This window comes from Podarcis bocagei, assembly GCF_964188305.1.
Source record: "Podarcis bocagei genome assembly, chromosome: 7".
Classification (NCBI taxonomy): domain Eukaryota; kingdom Metazoa; phylum Chordata; class Lepidosauria; order Squamata; family Lacertidae; genus Podarcis; species Podarcis bocagei.
Genome location: NC_138132.1, coordinates 91,774,334 through 91,790,951, shown reverse-complemented (window position 1 = coordinate 91,790,951; position 16,618 = coordinate 91,774,334). Strand labels below are relative to the sequence as shown.

At 48.2% G+C, this 16,618-nt stretch overlaps 1 protein-coding gene across 2 annotated transcripts in view; it reads left to right on the top strand.

Annotated features, from left to right (window-relative positions):
• Positions 1-16,618, top strand: part of SEMA4C (semaphorin 4C) — a 69,183-nt gene that overhangs the window by 20,372 nt on the left and 32,193 nt on the right. For both annotated transcript variants that reach the window (XM_081200942.1, XM_081200941.1), the window contains exon 2: positions 2,641-2,846. In XM_081200942.1, the coding sequence (XP_081057068.1) occupies positions 2,729-2,846 (118 nt within the window). In that variant the 5' untranslated portion in view covers positions 2,641-2,728. The remainder of the gene's footprint in view (positions 1-2,640; positions 2,847-16,618) is intronic.

The window sequence follows — 16,618 nt, the reverse complement described above, 5'->3', positions numbered from 1 at the left end:
ACTGTCATGGGTAACCAACCTGGGAAACATAATTCTGCAAAAGGGGGGGGGGGGAGAGCGCATTCTTGATGCCCTTGAAAATCTTGTCTTTCCAGAGTTCTACAAATCTCAAGCCAGGTAAGATTTAGAGGCTCTCAGGCTGCTGCTGTTGAATTGGTCTAGCTATTGGCTATTCAGAGGCTGTATTCCAGATGTAGACAAATGTATTGGCTCAAGCCTGTGGGCTAGCTCTGCCCCTGAATGTCAGTTAGATTCAGAAGTGATGGGGTTTAAGCACATTCTGCACATGCTCATGGGCTTCAGGTGGAGAAATGGGAAAGACTCAGAACAACTTAGGACATAGGAAGCTGCCTTTAACTGAGTCAGGCTGTTGATCTATCTTAGCCAGATTCTGAAAGGAATCCTTGATCAATACAAATTAAGCAGCAGCTGTTGCTCTGTTGGGCTTGGATGTGATTCACCCACAGGTGTGTGGCAGGAAGTTGTGCCCTGCTCTCCTTGGGAGAAGTGAATGCCTGTTTCTGCAGAACAGGAGTTTGAAAGTGACATTTTCTTGAAGAGGTGCTATCTGTGCAAATTGAGCCAGGTATTCTGGACTTTCACAGCAAGAGGCAGGTTGCTCCTTGAAAAATTGTGTCAGGGTTTTTTTGGTTGTTTCCCCCCAGAATCTAGTTTCTATGTTTGAAGCCAGAAAAAGATTTTCCTGGGTTTGAGCATATGGCAGATCAAAAAGGATTTGGTTGATTCGGCCAGCTCTATGATTCTATGTATCTACCTTGTTTTGCCTAATCCTACTGTAGAGAAGACCAGTTTAAATATGGAAAAAATGCCTTGCTACTCTTTTTCTTCCCAAAGTTAATATTCCATGGCGAACAAGTTGGAAAGAAAGCGATGAGGAACTTGTTCTATCAAATTAAGCCAGTGTTGTTCTGCACCGCTGGATGGCTTTTCTCTGAGGTGCCCATCCCATTCCAGCTGTGGTTAGCAAACCCAAGAGCAAAATGTAGCAAGGAGGCTGTTAGCACAACAAGTAATCCGGCCAAGCAGGGCCTGCACGCAGCACAACAACCCCACCAGCCATTTGACCCGAGGGAACCCTTAACAAGCATTGTGGTTGGTTGGCTGGTGAAATTAAACCAGCAAATTATTATAGCAGTTAGGTTTTCTTTCTTGAGAAACATTACAAATATTTTTAAGTCTTAGGACAACAATCAAAACTGCTGAATTATTAGTATACATTTATATTTCACCTTTCATACTCCTTCTCTTTATTATATCTTCACAACCCTGGGAGGGAGGTTGTGCTGAGAGATGGTTGGCTCAGGGTCGCCCCCAGCAAGTGGCGTGGCTGAGTGGGATTTGAACCCAGCTCCCCAGGCCCTGGTCCAGCACTCTAACCACCACACGGGCCACAGCATTTATTTCCCCGAGTGCCCAGGTCGCTTCTGGAGAATTTAGGGATAGGGTGACGTGAGTGGGATATGAATTGTGGGGTGTATGAAGTGGTTTAATATAACGTGGGGTAATGCACGGGGAGAATGGAATTGATTCGGAGTAAGACATTTTGGGGAATTAATTATGGGTAAATGAACTGAAGAGGAGCTAATTCACACTTTGCCACTACAGTAGTTCAGTTTCCCCAAATTCTCCAGAAACACTCTGGGCACTTGGGAAAAGATCATGGCTTGTAGTGTGTGTATATTCACCTCACTCTTGACTCTGCTTAATAGTTTTGTGGTGGGGGCTGGCCTGCTTCTAAAAACAATTTGAGAAGAGGACGTGGCGTGACTGTGTGTGTGTAAGTAAAAAGCAGGTGTTTGACAACCAGCCTCTCCTAGCCTGATAGCCTCCACATGGGGATAATAGGAGTTGTGGTCCAAAACCAATCACCCTAAGAAGGAAAACCTCTCCAACTCTGCAAAAGAAGCAGCTGCCGAAACTGCACCAAAAAACACAGAAGAGCACACATGCTTGCACATTGACATTCACCAGCTGGAAGTGGTGGCTTGAAGGAGCCTTCACAGGTCAAATCTCCCCCCCTCCCCCGCCGCCTTTAAAAAGAAGGTCTTATCGTCTGCCTCCAGCCTAGGAAATGCATTCATAACCTGCTGTTCCTCTGTCCGAATTCCCCAGCTTGAACTCTGCTCCCAAGGCTGAGAGTCTTGGTACACCTCAGATCAGAAACCATTATCAGCATCACAACCTTAATGGGCACATTAGTGGTTACCTTTTTTAATGCTCTGGGGTATATTTCACAATGACTCTCTTTCAGGTCAGTGTCCTGTGATGTCCAGGAAACCCTTTTCTTGATATAGACACACAGGAAGTGGAATTTCAGAATTGGACAAGTGTATGAAGGGGGTGGTGATCTATATGTGCTGGGGGGGGGGGGTCCTCCCATTTCCAGCCCCGGTTACTCACAGCCTGACTCATCCTGGCTGCCACGTGCTCCTTCCCTTCAAGCAGGAGCCGATCATCGCAGTACCTGAGTGGAAACTCTCTCAATGCCCCCTTTGTTCCCCTCTGCATCCTCTTTCCCTCCCCCTTCCTTTCCCACCATCCGATTCTGACACTGTTCATTCATAATTGAGGCCGCTGTAACCTTAGCCAGGCTAACCTCCTTCCTTCCATTGTTGTCAGGGCCCCTGACGGAGCGAGAGGAAGGCATCGCAGCAGGAGCCTCCTCGGAAGGCAACGGGAGAAGCGGGAGCCTTGCGTCCTGGTCAGCATGGCCACCAGCCCAGCCCTGGGCATGTGTTTCCTGGCCTCTGTCGTTCTGAGTGTGGGTGCCTCCTCGGTTAGCAACTGGTGGAACCTGGTGCCCCGGAAAACAGTCCCCTACAAAGGTGAGTCAAGTGCGCCTTTTTGGCCCAACCCGTATGCCAGGGTGAAAATGGAAGCTCGATAGATGTCCACTGTGTGCTTGCATATCCGCAACAGAGACCTAGATAACATCTCCCTTAAGTGGGCAGTGAGGTTACAGGCTTTCCTCTCCCTTTCTCTTCTATTTTAAATGCATATTGGTGGCTTTATAGAAATCACAAATGCATAGTGTTTATTTTAAAAAAGCAGCCGCTGCCCCTGAAAAGCAGCGGTAGTGGCGCCCGCCCTGTGGAATGCCCTCCCATCAGATGTCAAGAAAATAAACAACTACAGTGGTATCTCGGGTTAAGAACTTAATTCGTTCTGGAGTTCCGTTCTTAACCTGAAACTGTTCTTAACCTGAGGTACCACTTTAGCTAATGGGACCGCCTGCTGCTGCCGCCACACGATTTCTGTTCTCATCCTAAAGCAAAGTTCTTAACCCGAGGTAATATTTCTGGGTTAGTGGAGTCTGTAACCTGAAGCATCTGTAACCTGAAGCGTCTGTATCTGATTCTTAGAGGACATCTGAAGGTTTAGGGAAGTTTTAAATGTTTGATGTTTTATTGCTTTATTATTATTAATATTCTGTTGGAGCCGCCCAGAGTGGGTTGGGAAACTCAGTCAGGTGGACAGGGTATAAATAATAAATTATTATTATAATTATTATAAACAGTAATATTTTAAAACAAGGTTGTAATGGTGACCAGACTGAACAAGTGACTGTAACAGATGCTAAAGCTACAATGCAAAAGTGTCCAGTAGTTTTCTCTATAGCACATTTTAACTTTACAGATTACTCTGGCCTAATGTCTTACCCACTCTTTGGAAGACTCCAGATAAGACTTTTTCATGTCTGAAAGCCTTTGTGAACTGGAAATGCACCTCTTTCTCCAATAGAAGGGTGGGCTGGCAGTGTTAATGACACATGGGCTAATAACTTGGAGGTTCCCTCCCTTCCCCCACCCACTCTTTGAGCCAAATGTCTTGACTCTTCCTTGCCCTGAGCCTAGTTTCAGAGGAGATGGAGACCGGTGCCTCTGGCATCACCCAGGTATCTGCTCTGCTTGGATTCTTCTGTTCTTTTCTCCTCCGAGCTTTTCCTTCAGCAAACTGCCTTGGATGGGCTGAGGGCTGGCCAGGACTTCAAAGGCAAACAGGCAAAGCAAAGGAAGCCAGAGACAGAAAGCGGGTGTCAAGCGCAGCCAGGCAGCTCTTCACGGGGAGCTGATTTTTATATATTTAGGACACCATCCAGCTAACACATCCCACCAGTGCAAAGATTCCCCCCCCCCCGCACCCTCCCCAGGTCTGCTCTGGAGGGTTGTGGGAACCCCAGAATGGGTTTAGGGGGCACATGGGGGAGTGGGGTGTGTGTGTGTTTCTATTGTGCAAGTGGAAATCCTTGTGGTGGCAGGATGCTTAACTCTGCACTTCTTTTGGAAACAAACCATCATTTCTGTGCTATCCCTGTAACTGAGAATTAGGAACAGAGAAGATGATTTTGAAAAGCCAGTGTAAATATGTGAGCAGCCCACAGATTAAGATGTAAAGAGTTGTAGAAAAGCTCCAGGCAAATGTGGGTGGTGCTGTGGAAAGGGGCCTTGGAGGGAGAAAAGGTGCCTAAAAATATCACATTTGATCCCCAGGTGAGCTGCTCCGGAGAGGGCATTCCCTGAATGGGGCACCAAGACATCTCTGTCCCTGGCAGCTGCCCACCTGAGGCTGCCCCCAGCCCCCTCCTCCTCCCACTTCTTTTTAGGGTGAAGCCAAAGAAAGCAGGGCAGCGCCTTGGGCTTTGGGTGATCTGGGCTCCAAGGCAGGCAGGGACTCAGCAGAAGTTCTCAAGGGTTGCTGGTTAAGGGACTTTTACCTCTTTTGACCCTCGTGGTATTTCCTTCTAACCTCAGACTGTGGCTGGCTAAGGGGCTGCTTCGTGAAGCTGCAGCCCAGATGGTGGAATCAGACCTGGGCCTGAATTTGAGTCCTGGATCTGCCTTAGTTTACTTGTTAAGGACCATTTCTATACCATTTAATATATAAAAAAATCTCTACGACAATTAAAAACACGGTGAAACTATTAGTACAAACTACTAAAACAATTAAAGTTACTACCAAAGCAGTTAAAGCAAAAAACAAATGAGATAAAGCATTGTAATATACTCAGGAGGAAGTGTCAGCGGCTTTACAAAAGCAACACTTAATCTAGCTTTTACTGTTTTGAAAACTGGAACTTTATGCACCGCCCTGCCAACAGTCATCTTTCACCACTGAGCTTCTAGTCCTGATGGCTGAGGTGGGAATACGTTTGAAAAAGTGACTGGAGCAGATGCTAAAACTGCAATGCAAAAGAGTCAAGGTTTTTTTGTTTTTGTTTTGTCTTTCTTGAATGCAGTTTGGGCCTTGAATGGGAACCGTATGGGGTGGATGAAAGCAAGGGCTGTGGATCAGGGTGACCTGGCAGAGTCACCTGGCTGGTTGGTGTGGTTACCCAGCCTTTTCATTAGATAGAGCTGCTCCTGCCCCTCCCTTGCAGCACATGTGGGGAGGAGGAGATGCCTAGAGTTTCCACCCAGCCAGAATTGTACAGGCCTGACCAGAATTCTGTCCTTTGGGCCATTTGCCAGACCCAGGAGAAGGCAAATGCCTGCCAAGCCAATGCTTGCTGTTATTGTGCTCTAACCGTCACAGGGCCTGCCCACATGCCAAAGGGATTGGGGGGGCGTGCTTGTTGGGTGTTGTGCATGTACAGTGTGCTGCCCGGTGGGGGGATGGGGGACTCTGCCCCAGAGCAAGAGGAACACAGAAGCAACTGCTGCATTTTGCAAGGCGTGCATTGTAGTCTGTTTCAGAAGGCTGTGCTTATATGTTGGCAGGTCCCACTCCTGAAGGCTTGAGGCTCCTGTATGATCTGGAACCTTGCCCTGTGGGATGCAGTACAATTGCATCTCAAGTGGGGGTTTGCTCCCAAGGATTCTGCATATGCCCAAACCCTTGGAGCTGCTTCCATGTGAGCAGCCCACAGCTTCCCTCCACTCCCACACAAGCAAGGCAGAGAGTTTTCCCAGCACAGAAGAACTTGTAAGCCCTCTGCCTTGCTTGGAGAGTGCTGGCCCCAGAGGCCCTGAGATGCTCTCATGAGATCTTGTGGGGCTGTCTGAATTCCCATGAGAGCTGGTGGGAGCATCCCAGACCTTGCTTCCCAAGGAAAAGCTGGTGCAAAAAGAGCTTCGAAGCTCTCCGCCTTGCTTGCATTTAGCTTGTGGGATTTCAGCCAGTGGTCTTCAACCACGTATAGTTGAAATCATGCAAGTTAAATGCGTGTAAGATGCAATGGTACTGTATAAATGTAATGAGTAAATAAATGAAATGTAATACAGTTGTTGGGTTGCATTGTAGCTGATGTGCATAGGTTCCCTATCAGATGTCTGTGTTCAACCCACTGCCTGTGTATGTGTATGTACCTGCTGGTGCATCTCTATTTATGTATTTCCAGCATCTTCTGAAGGGCTGCGTGTGTTGCATTTTCCAGCTGCCATGTGGGTACACCAGCCAGCCCAAAGTACACCTGGGCCTTCTTAGTGACAAACGTGAAGCATCGTCTGTTAGCGGCTCCAGGCATCTTGTGAAGGTGCATCTTTTTGCTCAGGCTTTCCCTGACTCGTGAGATTGGACTCCAGGGCTGTGCAGCCCTTTCCCAACCATCAGGAACATGCCTTATGCAGCTTCAAATGAGTGGTCGACCCAGCACAGTATTGCTTGCACAGACCGGCAGCAGCTCCCCAGGGTTTCAGACCAGAGCCCTCCCAGGAGAGTCTGAGGATTGAACCTGGGACCTTCTGCGTGTGATGCTGGTGCTCTGAGTTACACCCCATCCTTTCCTTGGAAGGAAGCGAGGAGACGCTCTGATTCCTGGCCATTTGGAAGTTCCTTCGTATTCAGCCACACAGGCAGGGTCTCCGTTGCATCTCTTGCACTATGACATGTTAAGTCACTTTAGGGCATTCCAGAGAGGCTCTTTGGCTGCTGGTTTTCTAGTGGGGCTCACAACTATTCTGCAAAGTTCCTTGCAGTTGGCGACTTCTGTTAGCACCAAATCTTCCAAGGCAGCCTTAGCAAGCATCTCCAGATGCTTGTAAATCAAATCAAATCTTTATTATTAGGGTCAATGACCAGCACTGAACTAGATCCATTAAACTACAACTCCCATCAGCCCCAGCTAGCACAGCCATATATGACACAGGGGCTGCTGGGGTTTTTAGTCCACAGCACCTGGAGATAACCAGGTTGCAGCAAGCACAGGGCAGGGCAGGCTGCGCTGGGAGTCCAAAGCCACTTCCTTGTCCCTGGCTCAGAATGGAGACTTCTCCAAGAAGCTCGTCCCTTGATCCAACTGTTGACAAGGAGGAAACCTTAAAAACCACAAGGAGTGCTGTGATCTGGTGGAACTTTGCATGTGGGTTTGACTGAGGCTTGCAAGAAAGCTGTTAATTAAGCTGGGGAGTTGGGGCAAGCCAACACTGTTAATTAAATGCAAAATAGGGAGGAGTTAGGCCAGCAAGAGGCAGAAGCGGCTTGAATTGGAAATCCAGTTGGATGCTCATTTTTAAGAAGAACCCAGATTTGGAGAAGTCAGCTGATTTTGCCACTGGTGTCACTCCAGAGAGGGTCAGACGGAAACACTCATGGCTTAGGCCCCCAACTGCAGTGCTGTGGGATCCTTTTTTGTGTGGCATGATCCCACATGGCTGTGGATGGCATCTGAAGAACCCATCCATGGGGCTGGGGCCCCATGTGTGGCTGTTTCCCTTGCCAGGGGTGCAGAGGGACAATTTGTGTAGGAAACACAGGAAGCTGCCTGTGTCAGACCGTTGGTCCATCTAGCTCAGTATTGCCTACACTGACTGGCAACAGCCCTCCAGAGTCTCAGATGGTAGACTCTACCAACCCAACCTGAGGACATTGGGGAGTGAAGCTGGGACCTTCATGCAAAGCAGATGCTCTGCTGCAGAGCTGTGTCCCTGTGGCCTGCACAAAGGGTGGTGTGTCAACCACCTAAGGCAGAGGTTTTCAACCTTTTTAGGTCCACAGTTCCCTTAACCAACTACATTCTTTCTGCAGCACCCAGTGGGGCTCAGGAGCCCAGTTACAGAGCCGGCAGCCCCTCGCCCCTTTTCAAACACCCTCCCTTGTGGAGGGTTCCCTCAGCCTCCTCTCTTCTCCCCCCTCCTTGGGAGTCCTCTGGGCAGCCGCAGCTGCTGCCCCAGGTCCCTGAACTGCCCCCCCTGCCCCAAAGAGAGGTGCCTCCTCACACTGCCCTAGAAGCACCTTTCGCCTGGGGAGCTTGTAGCCAGGGCTGCTGCAACAAACAGCTGTGCAAGCCTTTGGGAGGCAGAGACATGAGAGGGCATCAGAGGAGGGAGGGAAGGAAAGAAGGACAGAGGACAGTGTTGCCCGTGGCACCCCTGACCACCATTCAAGGCGCCCCAGGGGGCCACGGTGCACGGGTTGAAAACCACTGACCTAAGTAAATAAATGAATTGAATTCTGCCTCGCCTCCAGTAGAATTCAAGGGTTCTACTTGAGTCCATACAGTTTCCAGACAGTCTGTACTCCTAGTACTGACTCCTGTAGCTTCAGCAAGGTTGTAGCCTCATGGGCCTTCAGGTCATCATGCCTGGCTCTGTGGGGTTTTTGTGGGAGTTTTTTTGTTCTGTTTTTTGCAGTCCTGTCATTCATTCGGATTGTGTGACCTGCACTGATCCTGCTTGATGGATCGGCAGAGTCTGTTTGGCTTGCAGATGGAAGCTGGGAATGGCTGTCAGAAAGGGCCCTGTGGGCCCCGTCAATCAGTGTTTGCACCAAGGTTGGAAGCAAGCAGCTCAGGGTACACCCCATTTAAGATGATATTCGGTGCCATGCCTTGTTTGCAAACCAAACTTTATGCTCTTCAAAGTTCACTTTGGCGGGGGGGGGGGGTTAACTTGGGGTGAAGGTACTTTTTTTGAGTCCACATTCCTTTGTGGGCAACCTTCCAAGGACCACTTGCCAACAGCAGAGAGAGTCGGAGGCAAAAGGGGTTGAATGAGACTCTGGCTTTGTGTACTGGGGTTTTTGTGTCAGCCAGGCTGAAGCCAGAGGGTTGTACCCACAGACACATCCCTCCATTCGGGCAAGCAAGAGGCATTATCAGAGTGCCTAGTTTAACTCCTTTGATGTCCTTGCCTCCAGATGAAATGAAACCCAACGTGCACAATTGCATTGGCTCACACCCATCCCTTGTTCCCCTGGCTGCTCTCTTTCTCTTGCTCTGCCCCACTTGGCGAAATTTAGACTGCAATATCTTGCTCAGGAGCCTCTCTTTTGTGTTTGCTTATCTTACTCTGTAAAGCATTGTCAGTATAGATGTTGAGGCATCATCATCAATAATAGTAATAAATAATGAACAAGAACCATAATACTAACCTATTAAAGAAACTCCTTTGGGGCAAGAAGACCCGAAAGTGCAGGGAGAAGAATGCAAAGGGGCAGCTCACCACTTGCCTTCCTCCTACCATCTTTTCCAAAGATGATTTTCTATTCAAACAGCAAACAGTAAAGGAGCATGTGCTTCCCAGATCAGCTTTTAGACCGTTTTGTTTTCCCCACTTCTTTTCCTTACGGGGGGGGGGGGGATGTGTGGTGTTCTAAAATTCACTGATGACCCCAAGTTCAGAGGCGCTGGCAGAGATGAGGATTGGAAGACGACCAAAGGGTGATACTGAGTGACCTCATAGGCTGGAGCAACGGAAGCTGGGAGGAAATTAATAGGGCCTTGTGTAAGGCGATGCACTCGTGGGCTGGTGGTGAGCTCTTGATCTGCTGCGGACTCGTCATCCAGAACTGACAGCGTAGGGAGAAGGACTTGGCAGGGGAGCAGTGGGGGAGGAGGGGCACTAAGTCGCTTGATGACTCTCCTCTGAAGTGATGGGGCTGTAGTGCTGGCAAATACAATTCTTGGGTGTTAGGAGGGGCCAGTTCTGGAAGGTACTGAGATAATAAATAGCTGAAGCAGGACTGGGCTGTGACGGTTCATCCGCCTGGCTTGGACAGGAACTTTTCTGACAGCGCTGAGGATGCTAAGTGTCTAGCCTCAGGCCATCTGTATGTTCCTTTCCCAGCATGCTTTCGGGGGGGGGGGGGACTTTTTCCATTTTGCACGGTTTCGTTGGTGCCTCTAAAATATTTCCTCCCCCAGCGAATGACTATAAAGCTTCATATGCCTTGTTGGGTTGGACTGCCTGCTGCTGAACATTAGAAGATTCAGGTCCCACATAAAAAAAATACTTCTTGATGTAGCACATAATTAAACTATGGAATTTGCTCTCAGAAGAAGTAGCGCTGGCCACCTCCTTGGACGGCTTTAAGAGAAGATTAGACCCATTAATGGAGGAAAAGGCTGCCAGTAGCTACCAGCCATGATGACTGCCCTATGAGAGGCAGTGTACCTCAAAATGCCAGAGGGCTGTGACACTCAAGTCCTGCCTGTGGCTCCCCAGGGAGGCGCCTGCTTGGCCACAGTGAGACCAGGATGCTGACCCGATTGGCACAGCCTCTTCTGAAGTTCTTAACTGCAGCCTGTCCCAGGTACTTCTCATATCACAGTAAAATTAGGAAAGGAAGACCCATTTGGGAAGGTTAGTAAAACACGGCAGAAGAGCATTTTAAGAGCAGTCCTTTGGTTGCATGCAATAGCTTTCTTGATTTGATCCAGGAATCAAGATATATGGGTTTAAAAAACAGAACACACTTTTAGAGCAATATATTCTGTATGAAGAACATACAGAAGATAGATTTGGATCCAGATCTCTGGGTGGCTTGCGGTAGGTTGGCAAGATCTCTAATGGTATAAGCAGCAACAAAGTGGTCCCTCCCCCAAATTATACTGTTTAAATTGTGAGAGCTGGGTGTTGGAGGGCAGTGACCAGGGGTGGATTTTTTTGTGTGGAAGGACTCTGAACACCCAGTTCTGATGCTCAAAATCAAGTCCCTGGGCTCAGAATTATTTAATTCTAAGTGCATGTCTTTTGCGCCAGACTCCAGGTGGTGGGATTTGGGGTTTTCAGTAAAAACAAAGTAGGCAGATCCTGCATGTCATCAAGCCTGCCCATCCCAGTTGTGGATATGAAACATTAATGGCCATATGGACAAGACCATTGCTGGGATCTTAGCCTTAAAGAAAAGCTGTGGCATCTTGATATTTAACACCTGGAAAGGTCAAGCCTGAGAAGTTGCGCTTATAAACACACATGGTGGTCTTGTCTTATTTCACTGCAGTTTTGCGCTCCAGTCCATCAGGAAATGGTAGAAATCGCAGCCTTTTTGTTAAAACATTAAGCAATGTTGATGGTGTTGCTGCTGCTCACTTTCATAAAAAGATAATAATATCCAAACTATGTTGCCTGCTGCAAAGATGCTTATTGTGCAACATCAGAAGTCTCTTCCGACCATTGAGACAGATTGGATTAATAAACAACGGGATGTTTTGATAATGGCTAGGTTGATGCAACAGATCTGAACTAAATATGGAAGCCTGGGGGTGGGAGCTTTATGGCAGATTTGGGCCCCAGGATCACGGAACACTTGCAGACTTAATTGCATATCTGCAAGATGACCCCCTCCAGCCCCTCTGGATTCAACCAACTCATTTTTCTTCTGGATGGGTAGACCAGGTCTACAGTATTTCATTTCAGAAGTGGAAGGTGCTTTTTAAATAATAATAATAATAGTAGTAGTAGTAATAATAATAATATAATCCTTTCCTTAACAAAAAAAACACCTAGCACAGGCATGTACAAAGTCCATTGGGGGGCCTAATCTGGCCCTCTGGTCGATTTAATCCGGCCCCTGTGGCAGTTTATTTCCTGCAGCAAAATCCCCCCCAAAACCCTATAATCCTAAAAAAAAAGCTCAACAACTTTGGTTGGACCTCACTCATCAAATCCGGCCCTCTCTGAAAAAAGTTTGGCCACCCCTGACCTAGCGCTTTGGAGAGAGAGCTTCCAGCTCAGCTTGACCTCATCTGTGCTAGTTTTTGCATAGACCTGTTTTATTTTCCCTCGCTTGCACTTTCCCCCCTCGTTGGGGACTCTGCCCTATCATTCAGCAACGTGCACCTGAATATTCCTACCCTACCAGGTTAGATCTTAACAATTTAATATTTTAATTAAGCCTGTGTGTGAAATAATATGTAAAATGGGGAGGTGAGAGGTGAATTGCGATTCCCAATGAGAGCCAGGGTAGTGTAGAGGTTAAGAGTGTCAGGCGAGGACTTGGGAGACCAGGGTTCATAGAATCATAGAATCATAGAGTTGGAAGAGACCACAAGGGCCATTGAGTCCAACCCCCTGCCAAGCAGGAAACACCATCAGAGCACTCCTGACATATGGTTGTCAAGCCTCTGCTTAAAGACCTCCAAAGTAGGAGACTCCACCACACTCCTTGGCAGCAAATTCCACTGTCGAACAGCTCTTACTGTCAGGAAGTTCTTCCTAATGTTTAGGTGGAATCTTCTTTCTTGTAGTTTGGATCCATTGCTCCATGTCCGCTTCTCTGGAGCAGCAGAAAACAACCTTTCTCCCTCCTCTATGTGACATCCTTTTATATATTTGAACATGGCTATCATATCACCCCTTAACCTCCTCTTCTCCAGGCTAAACATGCCCAGCTCCCTTAGCCATTCCTCATAAGGCATCGTTTCCAGGCCTTTGACCATTTTGGTTGCCCTCTTCTGGACACGTTCCAGTTTGTCAGTGTCCTTCTTGAATTGTGGTGCCCAGAACTGGACACAGTACTCCAGGTGAGGTCTGACCAGAGCAGAATACAGTGGCACTATTACTTCCCTTGATCTAGATGCTATACTCCTATTGATGCAGCCCAGAATTGCATTGGCTTTTTTAGCTGCCGCGTCACACTGTTGGCTCATGTCAAGTTTGTGGTCAACCAAGACTCCTAGATCTTTTTCACATGTACTGCTCTCAAGCCAGGTGTCACCCATCTTGTATTTGTGCCTCTCATTTTTTTTTGCCCAAGTGCAATACTTTACATTTCTCCCTGTTAAAATTCATCTTGTTTGTTTTTGCCCAGTTCCCTAATCTCCACTCTTTCCTGTAGATCACTGGTTGTCCTTGGGCCCGCCTCTCTGCCCCTCAACCTATCCTACCTAACAGGGCAGTTGTGGGGATTAACTGAGGAGGGGAAGAGCCATGTGTGACACCTCAAGTTCCTTGGAGAACATAAATAACATAAATATTTATATTTATCTCTTCTTTTATTGTTGCATTACATAAAAATGTATAGTAATTATAGTGGCCACTGCGCTTAAGTGGAAAGCAGTTCTGGAAGGCTGAACCCACATTTTTTGCAGTCTCAACTCCCCTCACTACTGCAGTCACCCAACCCTCCGAAGAGCTGCTCCTGGAGCCTGGGTGAACCCTCTGCAACAGTAAACAATGGGATGGGGAAGGAGTGGAAGCTGGGTGCTTCTTCCTGTGAGTGCAAAACCACAATTGGATATGACCCATGGTAGTTTCCTTTGAAAAAGAAAGAAGGCATGTGAGTAGCAAAGGTGGGGGGGGGGCTGCTGCTGCCTCCCCACTTTCTGTGCTGAAGTAAGAATCTGTCCTCGCAGCTGATCCAGTCTGGCCTGGAGTTTTTCCTCTGCTCATTCCTTGCGCTCTGGCTCTGCCCAGGCTGTCTCAAAGGGGTGCAGAGTGTTTGGGCATCCTTCCTGCCCACCTCTCCCCATGGAGGACAAGGCTCCCGCTGGCTCCTGGCCAGGACGGCTCTGCTGTGTCTGCAATGCTTCTGAATCCCAGTTGCTGGAAAATACAGGAGGGGGGGAGAGGGTTGCTCCTGTGCTAGGAGCCTGCCTGCGGCTCCCCCCCAAGAGGCACCGGGTTGGCCAGGTGGGGCTTGGGCCGGATTCTGCAGGGCTCCTCCTAGGTTCTTCTTATTGGAAATGGGCCTGCCCTTGTTGGACTTCTGGATTTGTTGTTGTCTGAAGGTTGCAGTCGTACCTTTACTTCTCAAACGCTTTGGCTCCCAAACAACCAAAACCCGGAAGTGACTGTTCTGGTTTCCGAACGTTCTTTGGGGGGCTTCTGCTGCTTCCAATTCGTGCTTTGATTTTTGAACGCTTTGGAAGTCGAACGGACTTCCGGAACAGATTCCGTTCCGCTTCCAAGGTATGACTGTATATTAGTGTGGGGAGGGGGGTGATATTATAATTTATGCATTAGGTTTGCTATATTATACTCTGCTCCACAGGGATTAAATTTAATGAAGAGTGAGCTAGAAGTTCATAGAATAAAAATAAATTATTTAAATAAGGACTAACTCTCATTTGCTTGTGAGTAAGAGCTCCCCCGTGAAATATAGTGTTACTGTACTTCCAAATAAATAGTGGTAGGATCAGGCTCTCAAAGGATTAAAGCTGTCCTGGTCCTGGGGAGAGGAAGCGGAGCCGCCTTGTTTGAAGCATTGCCTTGTCTGGTGAATTAGGACTCTGCCACTGGACCTTATTTTCTCTCAAGGCTTTGGTGCTGTTTTTGTGAGACGAAAGATGGAAGTTACTTTGCTTTGGTTTCGCCCCTGCCTGAGTGGCGGAGAATGACTCCTGTTTCAGATACAAGGGCATATAATTCTATTTTATTCACTCGATTTGCTTCTTACATGCTGTGTGCTGAGTGTGGCAACTGCTTCTGTGACAAGGATTTGAAACTTCTTAATGTGATGTCTGCACCGTCCCATTCACACATGCAGGTCATCAAGTGGTGAATGTGCATGTGTGAACCAGGTTTGAGGCAGGTCTTATTTGCATGCTGAATTGGCTAATGGATCTCTACAACTGAAGGCTGGAAATAATTCCTCCTCTCCTCTTGTCAGACGGATTTGTGATATCTATACAATTAAACCATTTTTGCTCTCTGCTTGTACAGCTGATCTGACTAGCTGAGAGTTCAAATGGGAAAGTCGCTGGTTCACCATAACCCATGAACTCAAGGCCTTAAGTAAATCCACATCTTAAATCTTCAGTCTTTCCCCTCCCATCTGTAGTATGATGGTAAAGGTAAAGGTAAAGTGACCCCTGACTCTGGGCAAATCTTGCTTTATTGGCCGAGGGAGCCAGCGTACAGCTTCCGGGTCATGTGGCCAGCATGACTAAGCTGCTTCTGGCAAACCAGAGCAGCGCACGGAAACGCCGTTTACCTTCCCGCCGGAGCGGTACCTATTTATCTCCTTGCACTTTGATGTGCTTTCGAACTGCTAGGTTGGCAGGAGCTGGGACCGAACAACGGGAGCTCACCCCGTCGCGGTTATTCGAACCGCCAACCTTCCAATCAGCAAGCCCTAGGCTCTGTGGTTTAACCCACAGCGCCACCCACGTCCCAAGTATGACAGTATGAGTATACAAATACTGTTTTTTTCCCCATTTTAATGAACAATCGAAAGCACTAAATGTTTCTTATTATGTTTTTAAAGAATCCCACTGCAGAGTCTTAGAGATGAGGCTCCATGCCATAGGCTGCTTCAGGGTTCCCCAGCCTATTGGGGGTGATACTCACAACACCTTCCAAGCAAAATACCTATAATGACCCCCAAAAAAACACACACGTAAACACAGAGAAATAAAGCAAGCATCAACTCCCCCCAAAAGACAGAGGCTGCAGCATCACCAAACAAGCAAAAACAAAAAGAAACCTCTAAATGTTGTAAATTGAGAAGGCTTGGGGCAGGGGGTCCGGGACAGTCCCTAGGTGAGGAGACTGAAGGTGCCATGATGTGTGGGCTCCTCCAGGGCTCCTCTGTTCTCAGAGTGTTTGTGCCCCCACCACACTTCCTTTTCCTTTCCTTTTTATGAGGCCACAGCCTTGTCATGAATAAAAGAACCTGGCTTCAATCCAGAATACTTCAGCCCCCAAAGTTGCAAGCAAGCTTCTAGATCTCATGGTTTCTACGAGAGGAAGGCTCTGGGAGTCGGTGGAAGGGGCTCGGGCCTTTTCTACACCCAGAGAAGAGCCTGGATGCCAGATCAGACCAAAGGTCCTTCTAGTCCTTTTCCCACCATAGCCAACCAGATGCCCCAGTGGGGAGCCCTCAATCAAGACCTGAGTGCTGCCCGGGCGCCTGTGCCCTACCTGCCCCCACGGCCTCACAAGTTGGGGCAGAGAGCTTAACTGGCATGAGTAGTGTGGAGGTTTGGAACAATCTGATCAGTTCTGCCAGACAGCGTTCGCCTCCTGTCAAATAAATCTTGCTTTTTATTAGATGCAATAAGTGGAGAGCACCCTCCTCTTCTAGATGAACCTGCAGAACACGGTTTTCCTGAGATTTGCCAGCTTTGATTTGCCAACACGCCAGCATCCCTGCCTATCTTTCTTTGGCACCTTTGGGCTGGAGGTTTGCTCTAGGAACTGTGGGCGCCTGGAGAGTGCGTGGTCTCACCTGCTGGGCTCTCCTGAGGCAATTGCCAGTGGTTGCTGCAAACACCTGATAATGATCTCATGCTCTGTTTGCAGCTCAGACAGAGTCCTTGGGGACCTCTTCTTCCTGCTAGCAATGCTGCCTTCCCTTGTGTCATCCTTTGCCATAGGGATGCGGGGGGAGGCTTGGGCTGGCGCCTGGCAATAGTCTTTATCCCCTTGTGGCAACCCGGTCTATTTTAGGTCCAAACGTAAGAGGTAGCTTGTGAGGTTTTTGTTTTATACGGTGAATG